The 20,527-nt window shown below is 45.2% G+C and overlaps 1 protein-coding gene across 8 annotated transcripts in view; it reads right to left on the bottom strand.

Moving 5' to 3' along the window:
- Positions 1–17,254: 17,254 nt before the first annotated feature.
- Positions 17,255–20,527, bottom strand: part of syt14a (synaptotagmin XIVa) — an 89,876-nt gene continuing 86,603 nt past the window's right edge. For 4 of the 8 annotated variants that reach the window (XM_089005108.1, XM_089005109.1, XM_089005117.1 and 1 more), the window contains one exon: positions 17,255–18,109. In XM_089005108.1, coding sequence (XP_088861234.1) covers positions 17,918–18,109 — 192 coding nt within the window. In that variant the 3' untranslated portion in view covers positions 17,255–17,917. The remainder of the gene's footprint in view (positions 18,110–20,527) is intronic. The other 4 variants (XM_089005115.1, XM_089005118.1, XR_016116089.1 and 1 more) reach the window with 3 other exon arrangements.

Below are 20,527 nucleotides of genomic sequence, written 5' to 3'. Positions count from 1 at the left end.
TGTCAGTGGCACCAATCAGCTTCAGGAATGTACTACGTTACGTCATACATCACATTGCCATCAGAACACTGAGTGTGTAAATGCTGCTGATACATTTGTTTATAACTGCTATCCCATAGTTGACCAGCAGATGGCTGTGCTTTATTTATTTCTTGACATTACCATTGGGTTTGTTGTCACTTCCGGTACAGGATTTACTTTCCGCACTTAAGTTTCATTTTTACTGAGAAGACAGCGTGAATGGACATGCTTTATCACTGTACTGTTTCGCAAGGAAAAGATAAAAAGGACAAAGATCAAAACTTCCATTTCGGACAGAAAATGGGCAAAGTGGTTTGTACAATGTTATTGCATACGTTTTATTTTATTGATGTAAAGCCCGAGCACGTCGTGCTGTGAAACTCCGTGCGATGCTGAGCAGGTCTCTGCGAGCGGTTTGTCTGTCTGGGTCTGAGTCCAAGATGAGTCTCATATGATTCTGCCCCGTGGTTCGCCCAATCTCTCTGTCCCGCGACAGCTCCTTTTATACATTTTGCAAGCGTGTGCTATGCGTCAGGGTGATACGCACATCAAGGAGATCAAGGAATTGAAAGACATGAAACTGTTGAAAGGCGCACTTCAAAATCATACACGCGTGTGACGCAACAAGCCCAAATTTTGATGTGTAAATAACAGTGGTGGTCCGTGCATTTCACACCTGGGCCTTCAGTGAAGTCCTACTTAGTCCGACTTGAACAAATATCCCTCGTAATACCATAATTTATGACACAACGGCTGGATATATCATTTACAAAAGCACACGTGTTGCGCTCTCCACTATAGTAAGGGAGATACGGTGTTGTGGGATCCAGAAAAAAACCACAAGACAAGCAATGTGATACGTCTTGACTCAACAGTGGTTTACTTCGAATGCCCCGATCTAATGCAAACATATGCGCACAACAATTTCCGGTCCAACGATCTAAATCGGTCCGACACGAAACACTAACCGAAGCAGGCGTTCCATGTTTAAATAAACATTTTCGATATATATCATTTGTAAACCAATAGAACTACGCGAATGTAACCAAAATAGGAAATAAGATAATTTACAACCTGTCACATACTCCCCCTCAAAATAGATGTTGTCCCCAACATATGTACTAGTAAATACATACATGCGCTGGACGACGTGCCCAAAACAATGACGCACGGTATTATGAACTGCATCCAAATATGAACTATAATAATGAACAGTTTACAGACTGGAACTCTTTTCATACATTCTGTTTACATTATAACAATCAACAATTCACAGACTGGAACTCTTTTCATACATTCCGTTTTACTTATACAGGGCTCATCGGGGTCTTCTTGTTTCCATCTCACTGTTATATTAAACCGAAGTGTCGATTAACCATTTCTGTAGTATTTCGTGGCATAATAGGGGTGTGCGCCATACATCCAAGGCATTGTCTGTTCACCATGATATGGTACTGTCCCTACATTGTAGCAAGATGGCGAACCAAGGCGATCATACGTGAATACCTTGGGTCTCCTGTGTTCTCGTCGTGGCCGTTGATTTCCCCCAATATCAGGATTACTGGGGGGGGGGAAGGGGGACACACTGTCACAGGTGGATCATTTTCCGGACCAATGTTGCCCTCCTGAGATTGGTCAACTTCCGCAGCTCCCGGCTCCGTCCCCGGCAGTTCATTCCCCAGTTGATTGTCATCATGGTGGGTTGTCTCCACAAAGCTCACGTCCCGCGGTTCTGGTGAGTCTGGTCGGGTGCTCTGGCGATGCAACACTGGATAATACTCATCCTCCTCATCATCCTCTTCCGGATCCATTTCCGGCATCTTGTTCGGTCGTTGCCGAGTGGACTTTTCCTTGGACTGGGACTGTAGTGAAGTCTCTAATGGCAAATGATCACATGGCAGCAAGAGATTGCGGTGGAGTATCCTAGATCTGCCCTTCCCCCTCTCAGGTTTCAGCTCATAAACTGGAATGTCTTGGCTGACTTGACGAACCACTGTATGAACAACATCCTCCCAGTGGTTTCTCAGTTTGCCTGAACCTCCGCGTGGGGTTAAGTTTCGAACCAGAACACGATCACCGGGCAACAGGGTAGAATACTTCAGTTTACTGTCATATAGTCTCTTACTCCTGGCAGCAGCTTTGTTGTTATTTTCTTATACGCCTATACGCTTCCTCCATGCCCTGTTTCCACTTCTTCACATAGTCCTTCTGGTTGGTTTCACCCTGGTTAGAGTCTGGATTCAAACTAAACAACATATCAACTGGCAAACGTGGTGAACGTCCATAAAGTAAGTAAAAAGGTGAAAACCCTGTCACCTCACTTTTGGTACAGTTGTAAGCATAAACGAGTTTGTTTAGTGAGTCTTTCCAGTTACTCTTTTGTTTCTCTGTCAGTGTCTTTAACATCTGGATCAGTGTTCGATTAAATCGTTCAACCTGTCCATTTCCCTGTGGATGGTAGGGGGTTGTCCTTGAACCCGCAACCCCACAATATTCCTTCAGTTGAGCAAAAAGTTGATTTTCAAATTCACCACCCTGATCATGGTGAATTCAAAGGGGGAACCCAAACTTTAAAGCATAGTCATTAAAGATTTTGTTTGCCGCTGTTTTGCCAGATTTAGACGTTGTAGCATAAACTTGAGCGAAACGTGTAAAATGGTCTACTAGCAAAAGCACGTATTCATAACCACCCTTACATTTGTCAAGATGCAAAAAGTCAACGGAGACAAGTTCAAAAGGCTGAGTAGTCACAATATTAGTGAGAGGGGCTCTGGTCTCACGGTTGGGCTTTTTGTGTTTTAGGCACACACACTCTCTCAGTACATAGTCCTCTATTTCTTTTTGCATAAAGGGCCAGTAAAAACGATCCCTTACAAGGGAAAGAGTCCTTTCTACACCATGGTGGCCCATTTCATCATGCAGCTCTTTTAACACTGTCACCTTGTGTTTTTCAGGAAGCAGTAGTTGGGTTCTGTTTGCCGTTTTTCTGTACAAAACACCTCAATGGGGTCAGTCTCTTGATCTAGCTTGATCTGTCCAACAGTCAATGGGGCTATCGGTGTGTTTAGTGACACCTCGGCACACGTAGCTGAGATTCCCATAGACCAAGCTGCACTAGACTCGTTCTGTTGGTCAACCGCTTGTACGGCAGCACTCACAGCATCATATGACATTTCTTTTGTACATCCTTCCATATATGTTAACATATCAAGGGGCATCCTAGATAAACTGTCTGCATCAACATTTTCCTTACCGGGACGATATTTAACAGTAAAATTAAAATCAGAAAGTTCTGCGACCCACCTGCACCCAGTTGCATTTAACTTAGCAGTCGACAGTACATAAGTGAGTGGATTATTGTCACTATACACAGTGAAGAATGGTGCATAGTACAAATAATCACGAAACGTGTCTGTGATCGCCCACTTAAGCGCCAAAAATTCCAACTTGCCCGAGTGTAAGTTATAATTCTTCTCAGCTGCAGTTAATGTCCGAGAGCCATAGGCTATCACGCGAAGTTTGCCATTTTGTCTTTGGTACAACACAGCACCTAAACCCCGGTTAGAGGCATCTGTATGCAAAATGAAAGGATGCGCGAAGTCAGGAAAACCTAAAACTGGTGGTTGAACTAAACAGTCTATTAGCTGCTCTAACACTGACTGATGCTAATCACTCCACTCAATACGTGTGTTGGAAGACACACTGTTATGTCTCACTTTCCATTTTTGTCTTTGATGATGCTGAGTCTCAACATTCAGAGGGGCTTTAAGCAAAGCATACAAGGGACTAGCGATACAAGAGAAATCTTTGATGTATTGCCTATAATAGCTTAATAGTCCCAAAATGGCTCGAAGCTCACCGACAGTGCCTGGCTGCTTGTTTTTCAGGGCACGCACTGCTGCTGTATCTGCCGGGTCCATTCGGCTCCCCTCAGCAGAGACAATCCTGCCGAGGTACCTCACTTCCGGCTTGAAGAGGTCACACTTTCGGGCTTTGAGTTTTATTCCATTTTCCCTGAGACGTCGCAACACTCGTCTGACGTCCTCAACGTGGTTGTCAAATGTCCCGCTGAAAACAAGAATGTCATCAAGATAGGGGACACATATTTCATCCCGTAACCCCTCCAGACATTGTTCCGTACACCGCTGGAACGCTGCTGGTGCATTCATGAGTCCAAACGGAATTCGAATCCATTCATAAAGGCCCCAAGGGGTCACGAAGGCAGTCAGGTGTCGGCTCCCTTTGGACATGAACCCCTGGTGGTATGCTTTGCCTTGGTCCAGCAGCGAGAAGATGGTGTTACCCCCAAGGCTATCCACCACGTCCTGTACCCGTGGGATGGGGTGCCGGTCAGGGTGTGTTTTCCGGTTCAGCTCCCTGTAATCAATACATAAGCGCAGTGTACCATCTTTTTTCCTGACACAGACGACAGGGGATGAGTAGGAGGAAGTGGACTTTTCCACCCACCCCTGCGCTATCAAGTCCTGTAAATAATCTTTCACCTCTCTGTACATTGGCTTTGGGACAGACATATATGTCTTTGAAACGGGCTCAGTGTCTTTCAACAAAATGTCCATTTGTAGGTTTTCCACACACCCTATGTCGTCGTCCGATTTTGAAAATGATGCCGATTCCTCTCTCAACATCTGCTGAACGGTCTTTCTTTTATCTTCGTCCAAATGAGAAAGGTCAATTGGGGGGTCCCACTGCTCACTGAGAGCGATGGTGGTATTCTGGACATGGACCTCATTGACAACGGCTGAAGGAAGGTCCCTTTTAAATATGTTAGCTGGGTAGACAGACCCTACTGACTGCACTGTACCAATAATAGCCTTTACTGGAAACCTAATATCATGATTAGTAGGGTTCTGGACACTAACAACTATCCTAGGGATGGAACCTGCCTTTACTGAGACCAACGAGTCACAAAGCTCGAGGCCATCTGGCCACTGTGGGTTTTCACTTGGCTCAAAAACCAATGTAACATCTTCCTTAAAGGGCTTAGCCTGTACTTTGCATGGAATAATAAGTGAGCTATGCCTGGCTATAGTGAATCTCTCATTTGTTGTTTTTACACGGTACTCATGTGCTTGTCCCAGACTAACTGCTTTTATGAAAGTGGCAGCTTTATTGCGCTTAAGGTGGGGAAAAGCTAGTCTAACCGATTTCAAGAGCTTTTCTGTATCCCCTGTTTGTGACTCATTAGAGAGGCTATCTAACACAAGACGCTCAATGACATTAAACCCTATGATAGGACACTGTTGCTGGTCACCTTTTAGTACTAATACTGGTACAAGTAGCCCTGGATCATTAGCACCAAGTTTAAATGGTATCTCAAGCCATCCTACATAAGGCATATCCGTTCCATTAGCTGCCACAATATTGAGAGTGTTATCAGGGTCAATAAGTTCATTCACATTTTTCAATGACACGTCAGGTAAGTTTGTTTGTTTCCATAACTCATCTACAGCACACACCTGGGACCCCGAGTCCCAGAGTGCTTCAACCCTTTTGTTACCCAAAAAGCACCGAATAAGACATTTCTTTCCCACTAACTCCCTGACCGAAGGTAATTTGCCACACTGTTTCTTATCTGTACGCTCGACAAATGACTGCTTATGTCTCTTCTGAACGGGGCCACATGTGTGGGGCTTACATTCCATTTTCATAGCACCACTGTAATACTGGGACCTATCTGTCTCTGTGGTCACACCATGTCCAACTGGGGTAACCCTTTCTAGTTTAAAGCATGGTTCCTAGCTGAGTTCTGTGCTTTGCAGCCTGCTCTGAAATGTTCACTACTTCCACATTTAAAACAGTGCTGACAATATTCTTCACCTGTCTGAATACAAGAATAACACCTAGGCTGAGGGCGACGGGGCATGTAGTACTGCTGAGGGGCGAACCGCTGCTGGAACTGTGCTGCCCCCCTCATCGGCCTGGGGTGGTACTGCTGAAGAGCTGATGGGGAGTGCTGGGTGTAGTAGTGCCTGGCTGGTGGATCTACCTGATATTGTGAAGGTGGAATGAAGGCGACCTGTTCAGGGTAGTGGTCAGGCAGGCGTTCAGGTCCTCCGCTGGTGGGCTGAGAAGTGGCTGTTGGTTTCTGAATAGTCTCTTTGATCTGGGACACTTCTGCACGCAGCTCTTTTAACAGCATCATCTCTGACCTCATCTCTTTGATCTCTGAAAGGAGTTCATTCGGCACAGTAACAGTATTCTGCTTTAAGACTGTCTTCTTCCCAATCGGGACTGGTGTGTCATCTCACTGGACAGTGTTCAGCGTTGTCACCCGTGCAGCAGCATTTTTCCTTTTTTTCCTGTCGCTCTTTTTCATTTGCACATGCCATGTTTAATTTTTCTAACAGTACTTCATCTGATGTGGTGGTTAGCAGGAGGAAAGGTTGCATGTCACTCTTTACATTGTCACTCTGTAACCCCGTCAGAACTGTGTGCAGGAATAAACTCTGGACCAACGTGGGATCATACTTCACCCATGATTCGGCTTCTTGAGATGCAAAAAGAATCCTTTGACGAAGATCCATTGCACGCAGTAGAAATTTCATATTTCATATTTTGAAATCTTTGCGCCAGGGGGCAGTGTCTCGGGGCACTATGCTTCTCTTTCGCACTGCATCCCGACCTTTTTCACTTGGTTTGGCTATTCCTAGTTCAAAATCTTTTATACTTTCAATCAAGTCCTTTACACGTAGCAAATCTGACATTCCTCCATCTTCTAGCTCTAATTCAGCTCTTTCAATGTAGGTTGACACAATATTAATTAGTTGGCCTCGAGTCTTTCCTGTAAGTTGCTCTCTTTCCAGTCCAGATATTTGGATTTCAGCACATAACTCTGACAACTGTCGAAAATTCAGTCCAAATAACTTGCCTTTGATGTCCAACTGTAATTCCTCTAACGCCATTTTCGAGAGGGTAGACGCAGTTCAGCTGGCCGGATTCACTTCAAAGTCTTCCAGTGCCCTCTAGTGGTGGCTGTACGCACAGAGATGCAACTAGAGCACATGTAGAAACAAACCAGTAAACGGCGACGCCACTCCGACTGGGTTGATTGGGGATATTCGGCGCGAGCTTCTACCCACGGCGAGTAGACAACACTCGAACGCAAATATCCCAGCGGTGCCTCCAAAATGTTGCGCTCTCCACTATAGTAAGGGAGATACGGTGTTGTGGGATCCAGAAAAAAACCACAAGACAAGCAATGTGATACGTCTTGACTCAACAGTGGTTTACTTCGAATGCCCCGATCTAATGCAAACGTACGCACACAACAATTTCCGGTCCAACGATCTAAATCGGTCCGACACGAAACACGAACCGAAGCAGGTGTTCCATGTTTAAATAAACATTTTCGATATATATCATTTGTAAACCAATAGAACTACGCGAATGTAACCAAAATAGGAAATACGATCATTTACAACCTGTCACACACGCACGCAGTACTGGCCGTGGCATCTAGGACTTGTCACTATACGTGATACTGCAAACACTTAAAAATAAAAGGAAATTTGAAATCATTTGTCCACAAAGTTTTATGAAGTCCACCAAGAATCTTTAACAAGATTTTACGCTAAATTACACAATGTCATTTTAATATACGAAAAACAACAAGACGTTCACAAAATGAACTATTTGTTGAAAATAAAAGTAAACAAATCTTTTTCATTTGTTCTTGAGAATAGGCTTACCTACATGCGACAGCGAGTTGTCCTCTCCTTCAGCCATTGTGGGTTAAAAAAGCGAGTAGATATACTTGGTTTTTCTGCTAAAGTTTCCGGGTCTGATCTGTTGTCAGCTTGGTTGATTTGCATAGCGCTGCTGAGGTAAAGTGAGTATCCAATCACAGGACGCGTACGTCATGTACAACGCGAGGCCCTCTAGCTGGCCTTACTGTGCCAACTCGTGATCTGATTGGCCTTGTCAGGAATCTGTCAAACCTCACTTCTGGCCCCACCACCAGGAATGTTTTTATTTCAGTTTAAACACAACTGTATATCAACTACATGTGCCCGTTCATGTACAGCGCACAGACGCCCTCACTGTTGATTCTGAAGGCGTCGGTCAGATTTCATACAGCCTGGCGACACAAACTAGCTGAATTCTGATTGGATTAAAAACTCTGACCTAAAACTACAACACTGAAAGGAGCATAACCAAATGGATATAACATCAAGAAAACAGTATGTAGAATAATGATATATATATTTAGAAAAAATACTTTTTTAATGAAATTGACTTTTATTATAATTATGATAATGATGTCTGATTATGTTAGGCCAGCAGAGAAGGCCTTGTGACGGCTCACCACTGGTAAATAATAGCTATATTTTTAAATTTGTTTGTAGTTCTACGGTGGTGTCGATGGTGTGAAATCACATTAAAGAATTCACCATCAGCACAAAGAACCGGAGTCCTCTGTTTCCAATGGGAGCACAGAGTGCGATTGCAATAAATGCCTCTTGTGAAGGTAAAGCACACCGGAGCGAGATGCCAGGGGGTTGCAAACTTTTTGCAAAGAGGACCATATTTTATGTGTTAAAAATGTAAGGTGGCCAACCTTGGTGGACATTCTTTACATATAACAGCAACAGTAGCCAAAATGGAACTGTATAGTGCCACTTAGCAGTTTTTTTTTGACGACGATACTAGTGCAGCGTGTTCTACCGGAAACAAATTCCTTGTGTGTTCTACATACTTGGCAATAAAGATGATTCTGATTCTGAATTAATTGAAATAAATGTCAGCGAGCCATTCTGTGTGTCACATTTTCTTTTTTACTTTAATTTCAGGTATTTTAAGCATGTTTTGATTCATTTGAAAAAGCCTTATCAAAATTGAATTGGCATTGAAAATTGAAATAGAACATTTTCTTAAGTTCACTTTTTAAACAATTCACATCTTTCATTTCCACCATTTTAGAAAATTGGGGGGGGGGGGGGTCATTCAGTCAATTATTCATATACTGCACTAATTTGCTGTGTTATTTGTTATTTTGTTTTGGTTCTTTTGACTTTAAGATGCCTCCGCCAGAGTGTATTTTGTTTTTCTACTTTCATTCCTTTCATAACTGCTGCTGTGAAATGTAAATGTCTCCACTGCGAGACGAATAAAGGCAAATCCAATCCAATAATTGAGCCTCTGGATGGCAGCACTTCGCACATGCAGCATGACTGCCTAATGTATTAATTTTACATGTGGGCCAGGCATTGATTTTCTGACTGGCTGTGGGCCGAATGAAAGTTGACCACAGAACATTACGAACATTTACGAACATTAAATTTATGAAAATTTTAAAATTTTATTTTATTTTAAATTTATGAAAATTTTACTTTGGCATACAAACTATTTTTCGGGATACACACGGAGCTGACACAATGAGTGATGTTTTGTTCGCGAATGAGCCCGTTCTCCTAACAAGAAAATGGCCGCTGATGGTTTTTGTCCTCTATTCCTCACCCCCAGTCTTCGGTTAAAGCCACGTGATTCGTCAAGAATGCAGCAGTGGGGGGGGGGGGGGGGGGCAGGTGGGGGGCGTTTACAGACAGAGAGAGAGTGAAGCCGTTCTCCAAAAAGAAAATGGCTGCGGGCATTTACCCGCCCCCAGTCTTAAAGCCACGTGATTGGTCAAAAAAAGCAGCAATGTTTAAACATTAAAGAGACAGGCAGACGACAGAGAATGACAAAATGGATAGAAAACAGTGAAATTTGGACTTGTTTCAACTTTGATAGTTCAAAGGCAGAGTGTAGACTGCAAGGTTAAAATTCCCATCAATCAAGCTCCGCAAACAACCCGCACAAGCCAACTGTACACTTGATGCAAAACGCTATCAACCCAGCTAAACAGAACACAATTGATGAGGAACTAGATAAAATTATCACAGAGAAAGCATCTACAAGGGATCATTCCTCTAGATCAGGGGTGGGCAAACTTTTTGACTCGCGGGCCACAATGGGTTCTAAAATTGGACTGAGGGGCCAGGAGCATTTGGAGGGAGTGTTATACTAAAGCATTAAAGGACAACCGACGTCTCCGGAAAAGTTCTGTCCATAATTTGTCAAATCGCTTCAAATGACTTCTACTGAGTGTATTTTACAAAGATTCCACCACATATAGCTATATTTTACGTTTTAAGACTCACGCTGAATATTCCAGAAGTCTTGTTTTTGAGTTTGTGACGAGTCCTCACGTCACGTCACGTCACTGAAGGAACGCCCCTGACCGAGAAAGGACACACTGTAGCAGTCCTTTGATCATGTCAATGTATTTTGCGGTGTCATGATCTGGTTGGCAACCAACGGGTAGCGCTGTCAGCCCTGCCTGCTGCCTCGCAGGTGCTGGTCGTTACAATCAGTGACACTTAAAAGGACACCCGGCACGACCATTCACGGTCGGGTCATTTGCATGCTTTGGCTGCAATTGCATGCATTGTATGCTGTGCATGTGTTTGTTTAACCTTGGCGGACTTTTACACTTGGTTTTCTTTTGATACTTTTTTTATGTCCAGATCATTTTGATGTTTTACATTTTGTTCCTGCTGAGCTTTATTTTAATACAATTTGTCAAACAACCTCCTGCTCCCTCCTGCCTGCTTTTTGGGATCCACACCCGAAAATTTCCCCATTGCGGGACGAATAAAGGTATTCTGATTCTGATTCTGATTCTGATTCTGACATCACCACCTTGCAAAACGTGACATGCGGGACTTTGTTGGGTCTGAAAACTTTGTGTTGATCCGTGTTGATGGCGAAATTAGAAGGAAAACACATTAATAACGCGATAGTGAATCCTTGTGTGTTGTGACAAAAATGTTGAGCCATTTCCACACGGAGCTTTGTCGCCATCTTCTGCCTTTTTTGGGTGTGACATCCCCTCCCCTTGATGCCTCAAAATGACACGGAATAAATTATTTAATCGATTGCAAACATGTATGCTTTCCTCTTCAGAACTATTTGAATCATATTCATAACTGGATGAGTAACAAGAAAGCATCTTCTCCGAATCTGAAGCCATTGTTCTGATTCTCGAGCAAGGCAAGACGTATTGGCGTGACATCACGAACAAGGGGGCGGGACCTTCTGAAACTGGCCACTTTCAGTTTCGATTTTTTGCAGTTTCGGCACACTTTTATTGGTATTTTTCATTGGACTAAAAATATCATACTGCATTTTTTGGGTATTTTAGATGCTATAAAACGTTTTTCTGATGTCAGGAAACAAAAAAGTGATGTCGGTTGTCCTTTAAATCTAGTGTGTGCAAACCTCATAGCACAGTAAGAACACTACAACCCAATTTGGATAGGATTTGCCTTTATTAGTCTTGCAGTGGAGACATTTACATTTCACATCAGCAAAGGGATGAATAGGATGTTTTTTGATTGATTTATTAACAGTCTTTCAAATGTGAAAAAAGCCCCTTTCAGTTTATAAATTTGTCTCAAGGAATATGCAAGATATGGCATTTACATATTATTTTGCAGATACTGGGAGGAGGAAATGTAAATAGATTAAAATAACATACACACTGTGATTTATCAAGATTGCGTCTGTTTTTAATAAGTTTCAATCGAAAGTGGAATGTTAAAGAAATCAACATTTATTGAAAAATGGAATCACTTTCAACATTCAATACATATTATTACACAACGAAATACTCAAGCTCAATAATATCTACTTGTGTTAAACTCCGCAAAATCATGGATGGATTGTCCTGACCGCTCACTCTACAAACTCGCCACGGCCGCCCTCGCTCGCCTTCATGCGCAAACAGTACACGTGTATCGTTGCCAAGCACACAGACATAGGCTACCTACAGTGGAAATTTGCATGCTAGGCACAGGAGCCAATCAGAAGCCTGCTTCGTGCTTCGGACGTTCCCAAGAACGCTTGGGAAAGTCCGAAGCAAGGTCGTGCATTTGCATATCATTTTCCAAAGTAGATGCACAGAACCTTAGCCCCAGAAGAAAGATTCAAAAGAAGCTCACAAAATTTGTGTCGCTATAAAAGGTAAATTTACATTAAACCCTGACTTTAAAGTGTACTTGGGAGTTATGAAAGCCGCTCAGTGGCCCGTAGGAGACAACACAACGCAAATAACGCATTGTGCACAAAGACGGCAAAAGACAACTGCAATAAAACCTTCGGCCACGGATATTTTCCGTAATTTAAGCAACGTAGCGTTTGTGGCCTTAATTTACAGCCTTAACTTAAGAAAAACCTATATACAGTAAAGTCTCGTTATATCGATATTCAAGGGAGTCCGAAAAAATATCGATATAACCGGGACTATCGATATATCCGACCCTGTTTGCATGTAATTTTCTCCGTGCGTGCATAGAAATAGTATCGATATAACCGGGACTATCGATATATCCGATATCGATATAACGAGACTTTACTGTACTTTGCGACAATGTTTTTTTTGCGATTGCGATTTCTTGTCTTTCTTTATGGCCGGGCAGGCAACTTTTCAGAGTTGTCTGACTTGTCCGCTAACATTTTCAGACTATCAGACACTGTTTTTACTATAATTTGGACAAGTTCGGTCGGCCGGATTAAAAAGCCGAATGGGCCGTATGTGGCCCGCGGGCCGTAGTTTGCCCAGATTTAGGCCCTAAACCAGGGGTCGGGAACCTTTTTGACTAAGAGAGCCATAAAAGTAAAAAATTTAGAAATGTTTTTCAGTGAGAGCCGCACGCGCGCGCGCACATACAAACGCTCGCGTGCGCACACACACACACACACACACACGCACACACACGCACGCGTGGCCACTTTTCAACAAAATATCAGAATGTATTATTTAAAATAACTTTGTGATAGTACTCACCGTTAACATGAATGTTTTTCTGTTCATCGTGATTGGTAAAAATCCAGGCAAACGATCGGAATGAAATTCAATTTGCCGGTCCAGAGGCGAAGTTACTGCTAGCGAGCCTGCACACGGCTCATAAGCTTCCACACTTGCTATCTGCAATCTACTTCTCGCAGAAGTATGTTGATGCTAACGTTAACAAGGGGCTTGTTAAAATGTCACTGACATTCGACTGTTTCATCGATGGTATTGTCTCATTGCAAATTAGAATCAGAACATCTCTCCTCTAATGCTCCGGTGCATTCACGCTGAATTGCACTAGTTGGGCTCATGTAAAGGGGCGTTTACCTGTTTCAACATGACGGCCACTATCATCCGCCAATCAAAATGGCGCTTTCGGCCATTCTAGGTCAGTGTCATCCAATCAAAATTGCGCTTTCCGCCAACTGCAGCCCCAACGGGAAATGAACGGCGAAAAAAACGACAATATGTATTTAGTTTTATCGGCGAGCCATATGCAATCATCAAAAGAGCCATATATGGCTTGCGAGCCATAGGTTCCCGACCCCTCGCCTAAACGATGAGACAGACTTTGATAGGGAAAGAAACGCCAAGAAAGTGTGATGTGTAGAATGAAACCATCCTTTCGATATGTGACCTGCCACAAGTCTTCTTTTGCTCTCCACAGGACGGAGCTGCGGTCTGAAGGGAATGACGTGGACCACACCAATGTGGGATGGACCGGTTGCAGAGCTGCTAGCCATCTTAGCATCCACAAGCTTCATCTGGATTTGCGAGGACACCGTTTGTCAAGAATATTCCCGATGCACGTCACTGGAGCCGCGTCGACAGATCACACACCTTTTCCCACTCACCAGATCCTCTGTATCACACCCTGGGGCCTGCTTGCGACAAAGGCTATAAACAATTTCGTTCCTCCTCATCGTCCTGGTGACCAGCATCCAGGATGCCATGAAGATTTGACTGTTGTCGCGAATGAATTTATTTTAAATTGTCTCCATTGTGAGTGTTCTATTTTGTGATTTTCTTTTCTTTTTTCTTTCTTCTTTCTGTTCACCTCCACCGATGTTGGATATGTTCTTCAGGGGGGAGATGTTGAGGTAATTCGCTATACAAACATCGCTTCCTAATCTTTGTTTACCTTTTGGACTTCCTGATACGTCATATCCTGCCTTCCTTTACATGATGTCGCATTTATATTACATCACATCCTATCGCGTCACACACTGCGCCGTATAAATGCTCTCCCATTCTAGTTTGTCTCTCTCTCTCCCCTCTGCCATCCTCCTTGGCCGACACCGCGATGTCTCCACTCTCTTCAAGATTAAACCAACTCTCTGTTCAACACCTGGCTTCCTGATGATTTAACCACCCTCTGCCATCATCGCCCGTAGAAGCAATGAACCAAGGACGAACGATCAAAATAAACCCATCATATACGTGCTGCCAAAAACATTTTCATTGCGTGTTTTTTGATGTTTGGATATGTGTCGTTTGGGAGGGCGGCATAGAAGTCAATGAGACTATTAGGCTTGAATGCGTCTTTCAGACCATCACAGTTCTGTAACTCATGTCCAACTTCTCCATGGTTTGGTACACTCGGTCAAAAATATCCTCTCCCGTTGTAGTCCCTTTGAGACCTTGGAGGGCTGCCAGCTCCTCGCATATCTCAAAGTTTGCGCTAACTCCACGAATAAAAATGAGCAGTTGCGCTGTCTTGCACGTCCGTGCTCTCATCCAGTGCTAATGAAAAAAGTCAAATTCTTTCGTCTTTGCTGCAGGTGGGCATATACATTCACCCCGATTTCTTTACCGTCTGGTAATTGTACTCGCCGACAGACTTACGGCATTATATGCATTTTTTTTCTCGGGACAGAACTCCTCCGCGACAGCATCCATACATTTCTTAACAAACTATCCGTCCGTAAAAGGCTTACCGCTGCCGTTAAGCAACCCGAAAGCTGGCCCGAACGGATGCTTTCTTCAGCTGACAAATGTATTCTGCTGAGATAGTAGTCCACCTATTCGCTTTGAGAGTTTGTCTGCTCGTATTTGGCCTTGCAAGCTATCGCACTTGTCTTTGTGACGGGATTCATAGTGTCGGCAAAGACTGTATTCTTTGAATACCCTCACCGCCTCTTGACACGTGAGACAAACAGCCTTTTCTTTGCATTGAACATAAAAATAATCATTTGTCCACTGCAGGTTAAACACCCTGCATTCTGAATCAATTTTTCTCTTACATAACCTTTTCGCCATTATTCCGTTCTCTCTTTGACAGGAAGGTTTACAAAAGAAAATGGGTCTGGGACCAAATAGAGCGCCAAACTGAGCGCACCTGAATGTACCAACGGACCCCTCCACTTCCTCATACGTCACTTTCTTGTGTCGCTTTGCATTGTGACCGACTCCTTTCGCGTTCTATTGTGAGCAGGTGTATTTCTATTGTTCAATCACGATTATAAACAACATACATTGATTAAAATAGGAACAGATAATGATCGAAAACCGACCTTTGACTTGTAAAAGGATTTTTTATTTTCTGGAGACCAACTAGGAAAAACATCTGATAGCACCTTTGGTATTGTGTAGGGGGCCGGGCCAAATGTGCTGACGGACCGGATACGGCCCCCGGGCCGTAGTTTGGTGACCACTGCTATACAGTATATCACAACATCAATCCTTCTTTGATAAGGCATTTCTGAAAGATGCTATTAGAGTGGAGACTTTCAACGTAACTTTTATGATTGTGCTCTATCAAACAGTCGATTTGAGAACGTTGGGGATTGATGAGGAGGAGTATTGATCACTCATTTGGTTCATACCCCTGAGGCCAAACGCTTTTCAAAAAGCCAAGCAAGTACGATTGCTATGACTAAAGTGTTCTATAACAATCAATTCATTTCATTTCTAAGCGCCTTTCAAAACTCACTTTACAGTCACAGGATCAGTTTTTCCGTGGGTGAGCTGCGGCAGCCACATGCGCCAGCGTTCACTCAACCCAGTGTCACAACACTCGAGGCTAGAAGGCAGGACGCGAGTGACGAAGGAAGGTGGGAAGGTTGGATCCAAAGTACACGGCGAGACAGATATTCAGGAGCAAAAGTCTTTCCTGAGACACGCATGCAACATAACAAACTCGGGAAGGTGAGTGACGGCAACTAACAATGGCAGACCTGACGGCAAGGTAGTCGCGAGGGTAGCTTCTGGAATTCTCCGACGGAGAAGGTAATGTGCGATCGGCATTTATAGTCTAGGAAGCTGGTTTCCACTGGCTTGAGGAGGGAAACGTGGAATACGGGATGGATCCGCATGGTGGGTGGCAGCCGGAGCCTCACCGAGACCGGGCTGAGGATGGCCTCGATGGGGAAGGGAGCCGTGAAGCAAGGGCCCAGTTTGGCTGAAGTCCCCGCTAGCCGAAGGTCCCTCGTGGACAGCCACACCTCCTGCCCGACGTGGTATCTGGGTGCCTGTCGACGAGGACGGTCCGCGACCAGCTGGTTCCTGGACGCCGTGCGTGACAGGGCGGCCCTGGTCTCCTTCCAGACTCGGTGGGCCCGTCTGATGTGATGTTCGATCAACGGGACCTCCACCTGGCCCTCCTGGGTGGGAAACAGAGGCGGCTGATAGCCACAGGCGGACATGAACGGGGACCGACCTGTGGCTGTGGAGACCAGGGAGTTGTGGGCGGACTCCACCCAGGGTAAGTGGAGGGCCCACGACGCTGGACTGTGGAGGCACACACACCAGAGGGCCGCCTCCAGGTCCTGGTACTTCCTCTCCGTCTGTCCGTTGGTCTGGGGATGGTGTCCAGACGACAGGCTCGCCGACGTCCCTAAGGACCGACAGAAACGCTTCCATACCTTGGACACGAACTGTGGTCCCCGTTCCGACACGATGTTCGTCGGAATCTCATGGAGACGGACGACGTGGTTAACCAGGAGTTGAGCCGTCTCGATGGAGAACGGCAACCTGGTTAACGGGACGAAGTTAATGGGACGAAGTGGGCCGAGAATCGGTCCACTATCGTGAGAACGACCGTCTTGCCCCGGAAGGGGGGTTGGCCTGTCACGAAGTCGACGGAGATGTGGGACCAGGGTCTGGATGGTATCGGTAGTGGCTGGAGGAGTCCTGCCGGGGGCTGGTGGGAGGCATTCCCACGGGCGCAGGCCGGGCAGGCCTTCACGAAGAGGGTGATGTCCCTCCTGAACCTCGGCCACCAGAACCGTTGGGCGATGAGTTGGATCGTCCTGTTGACCCCCGGGTGACAGGCTATTTTGGAGGTGTGCCCCCAGATGAACACCTCGGTGCGCAGAGGTGGAGGGACGAACAGGCGATCCGTGGGGCAGCCCCTGGGGATGGGGCCCGTCCCTTGGGCTTGCTGAACTTTCCTCTCAACCTCCCACCGCAGGGCGCCCAGGATGCGTTGGGCCGGCAGGATGTTGGCGGTGACCTCCTCCTTTTCTGCCGGCTCAAGAATGCGGGATAGGGCATCAGGCCTGGTGTTCTGCGACCCTGGGCAGTAGGTGAGAGAAAAGTTGAAACGGGTGAGGAAGAGTGACCATCGGGCCTGTCGTGAGTTTAGTCTCTTGGCAGACCGCCAGGTTCTTATGATCCGTGTAGACGGTGAAGGGGTGTTTAGCTCCCTCAAGCCAGTGTCTCCATTCCTGCAGAGCCAGGACGACCGCCAGCAGCTCCCGGTTGCCGACGTCATATTTGGCTTCGGCGGGGCTGAGCCGGCGGGAGAAGAAGGCGCATGGGCGTAGCTTCTGGTCAGTGGGAGAGCGCTGAGACAGGACGGCCCCTACTCTGGACTCGGATGCGTCAACCTCGACCGTGAACGTGAGGTCCGGGTCGGGATGACGCAGGACAGGGGGATTGGTGAAGGCTAGTCGGAGGCGAATAAACGCCCCCTCAGCGTCGGGCATCCACCTAAAGGGAACCTTCGTGGACGTGAGGTTAGTGAGGGGGAGTGCCTTTTGACTATAACCGCGAATGAAGCGGCGGTAGAAGTTGGCGAAACCCAGAAACCGCTGGAGCTGCTTACGCGTCTTCGGGGCAGGCCATTCTACCACCGCTTTGGTTTTGGCGGGGTCGGCCCTGAGCTGCCCCTGCTTCACGACGAACCCTAGAAAAGACAGAGAGCGGACATGGAACTCGCACTTCTCTGCCTTCACGTAGAACCGTTTTGCAGGAGCCGTGCCAGGACCCGTCGGACGTGTTGCCGGTGCTCCTCTGCGGATCGAGAAAAAATGAGAATGTCATCTAAGTATACAAACACAAAAACATTGAGGAAGTCCCTGAGCACATCATTGATTAGATTTTGGAAGATGGCGGGCGCGTTCGTGAGTCCGAAGGGCATCACCAGGTATTCAAAATGCCCTAATGGCGTCTTGAACGCTGTTTTCCATTCATCCCCCTCACTGATGCGGACCAGGTGGTATGCGCTACAGACGTTCAATACAAAAAAAATTGTAGCTGATTGAAGGGGCGCAAAGGCTGAGTCCATGAGGGGGAGAGGGTATTTGTTACGTATGGTGATGTCGTTCAAACCCCGGTAATCGACACACGGGCGCAGGGATCCGTCCTTCTTATCAATAAAGAAGAACCCTGCGCCCAGCGGAGAACGTGACGGGCGAATGAGTCCCGCCGCCAGGGAGGAGTCTATATAAGTGCTCAGGGCTTCTTGTTCCGGTTGGGCGATATGAAACAGTTTGGAGTCCGGTAGTGGAGCCCCTGGCTGCAGTTCGATGGCACAGTCATACGGTCGGTGGGGCGGCAGGGATTGGGCGTTGTCCTTGCTGAACACCTCCCGCTGGTCGTGGTAGCACTGCGGCACGCCCTTGAGGCAGATGGCCTCGGGCGGGCCACAGCGGGAGGGGTACGCCCTGCCATTGCCGACCGCAGGCAGTTGGCGTAGCAGTAGGGGCTCCAGCCATGAATGGTGGGGCCCTCCCAGGAAATGGATGGATCATGGGTATTGAGCCAAGGGAGACCCAATACCAATGCGTTCCGGGATGGCATACAAGCTCTGTTGGAAATTGGCTGATTTGTCCGCTGGGAATTTGTGTCAACTTATACCTTCTTTCTGGGTGTTACCGCAATTGGCTGCGACAGACAACGATTCACCATTGCGTTATTTATGTAGTTGTCCTTCTAATTTCGCCATCGTGTTTTCAGATGAAAAAAGTACCCAAAATGCATTGTGTGTCGCTTTTTCGGTCAGGGGTGCTCCCTCCGTGACGTCACTTAGGGCATCGTCATCAACTCGAAAACAAGACTTCATGAATATTCTGCGCAAGTCTTAAAACGTAACATATAGGTATATGCGGTGGAATCTTTGTAAAATGCTCTTAGTAGAAGTCATTTGAAGTGATTTTACAAATTATGGACGCAGCTTGTCCGGAAGTGTCGGTTGTCCTTTAATGTACCATGCCTTACTTTGCAACCAATCAATTCATGGAAACAAAAGCAGCTGAAATGAGTTGAACGTGAGCTTGAACACATCAAATGTCCGGGAAGACCAGAGGACAACCAGATTGAAGTAGATGAAAATAGGTTGTCAACGAGGGCAACAAAATATCAAGAGAATCATGACAGACCCTCATGAATAAAAATATTACAGAGCGTTTAATAACAGGCAAGTTGTCCCAGAAAAATGGGCAAAGAGAAGTTCTCACAGCACTTTTCATGTCATCAATCAGTACATGAATAAATAACAGCCAATGATTGTAAATTACACGGTTACATTATTATTATTATTACATTTTATGGTTTTGTCGGAACAATCTATGCTAACTTTTTTTAAGAGAAAGAATACACATGAAATTTAAAGGTAAAGCCGACTGTCATCGCAATTTGGAGGGAAAAACCCCAGAAAAATGCAAACGACAGTCCACAAAAATTAAATGAAAGATAATTAAATAATTATTATTGTTTTGACATCAATTCAGCAGCACAACTGCATAACCATTTTAAAGAAATGTCCAAATGCATTTTCCCCCGATGATAATTGATACAAAAATAGAAAGAAAACATTTAGTTCCAAGGAGACTCAACAAACAACTCAGTAGTGCGTTAATATTTTCCGAGTAAGAAGGCTTTCCAAAAAATATCAATATAGATACAGCACATCTCCAACCACACGCACACAACGCTGTAAACACGCTGTAAACACAAGTTTTTGTTACAAGCGCAGGAATTTGAAAGATTTTTGTGCACTTTCTGTGTGTCTGTGCGAACATAAAAGTGTCCACTCCTCAAGGTATTTTTATTCATTTACAGTGATACCATGCGATATCCCCGAGGGACAGGCAGATGGAAAGAGCCAAGAGAGGAGAGAGAAAAGAGGGATGGGCTGGTTGGTAAAGCTTTTATCAAGACACACAGGATGTGACACCATGACAGAAAGTCAGAGAAAATAAAACGATGTGTTAAGGAAATAGAAAACATTAATTAAAATGTGTTTGTCTAGCGAATTGCCCAAACCTTGGCTTACAAACTTAATTGGTTCCCAGACAGAGTGTGTAAGGTGAAAAGTGTGTATCCGGAAAATTAATTTCCCATAGAAAACCATTAAAATGAGAATAATCCATTCCCAGGTCCCCATAAAACATAATTTTCTACTTTCTAATTTTCTAAGCCTTAAAACTA

The sequence above is a fragment of the Hippocampus bargibanti genome, linkage group LG09 (genome assembly GCF_051943395.1).
Source record: "Hippocampus bargibanti isolate YZ-2025 linkage group LG09, ASM5194339v1, whole genome shotgun sequence".
Classification (NCBI taxonomy): Eukaryota; Metazoa; Chordata; class Actinopteri; order Syngnathiformes; family Syngnathidae; genus Hippocampus; species Hippocampus bargibanti.
This window is presented reverse-complemented; position numbering and strand designations above follow the sequence as displayed.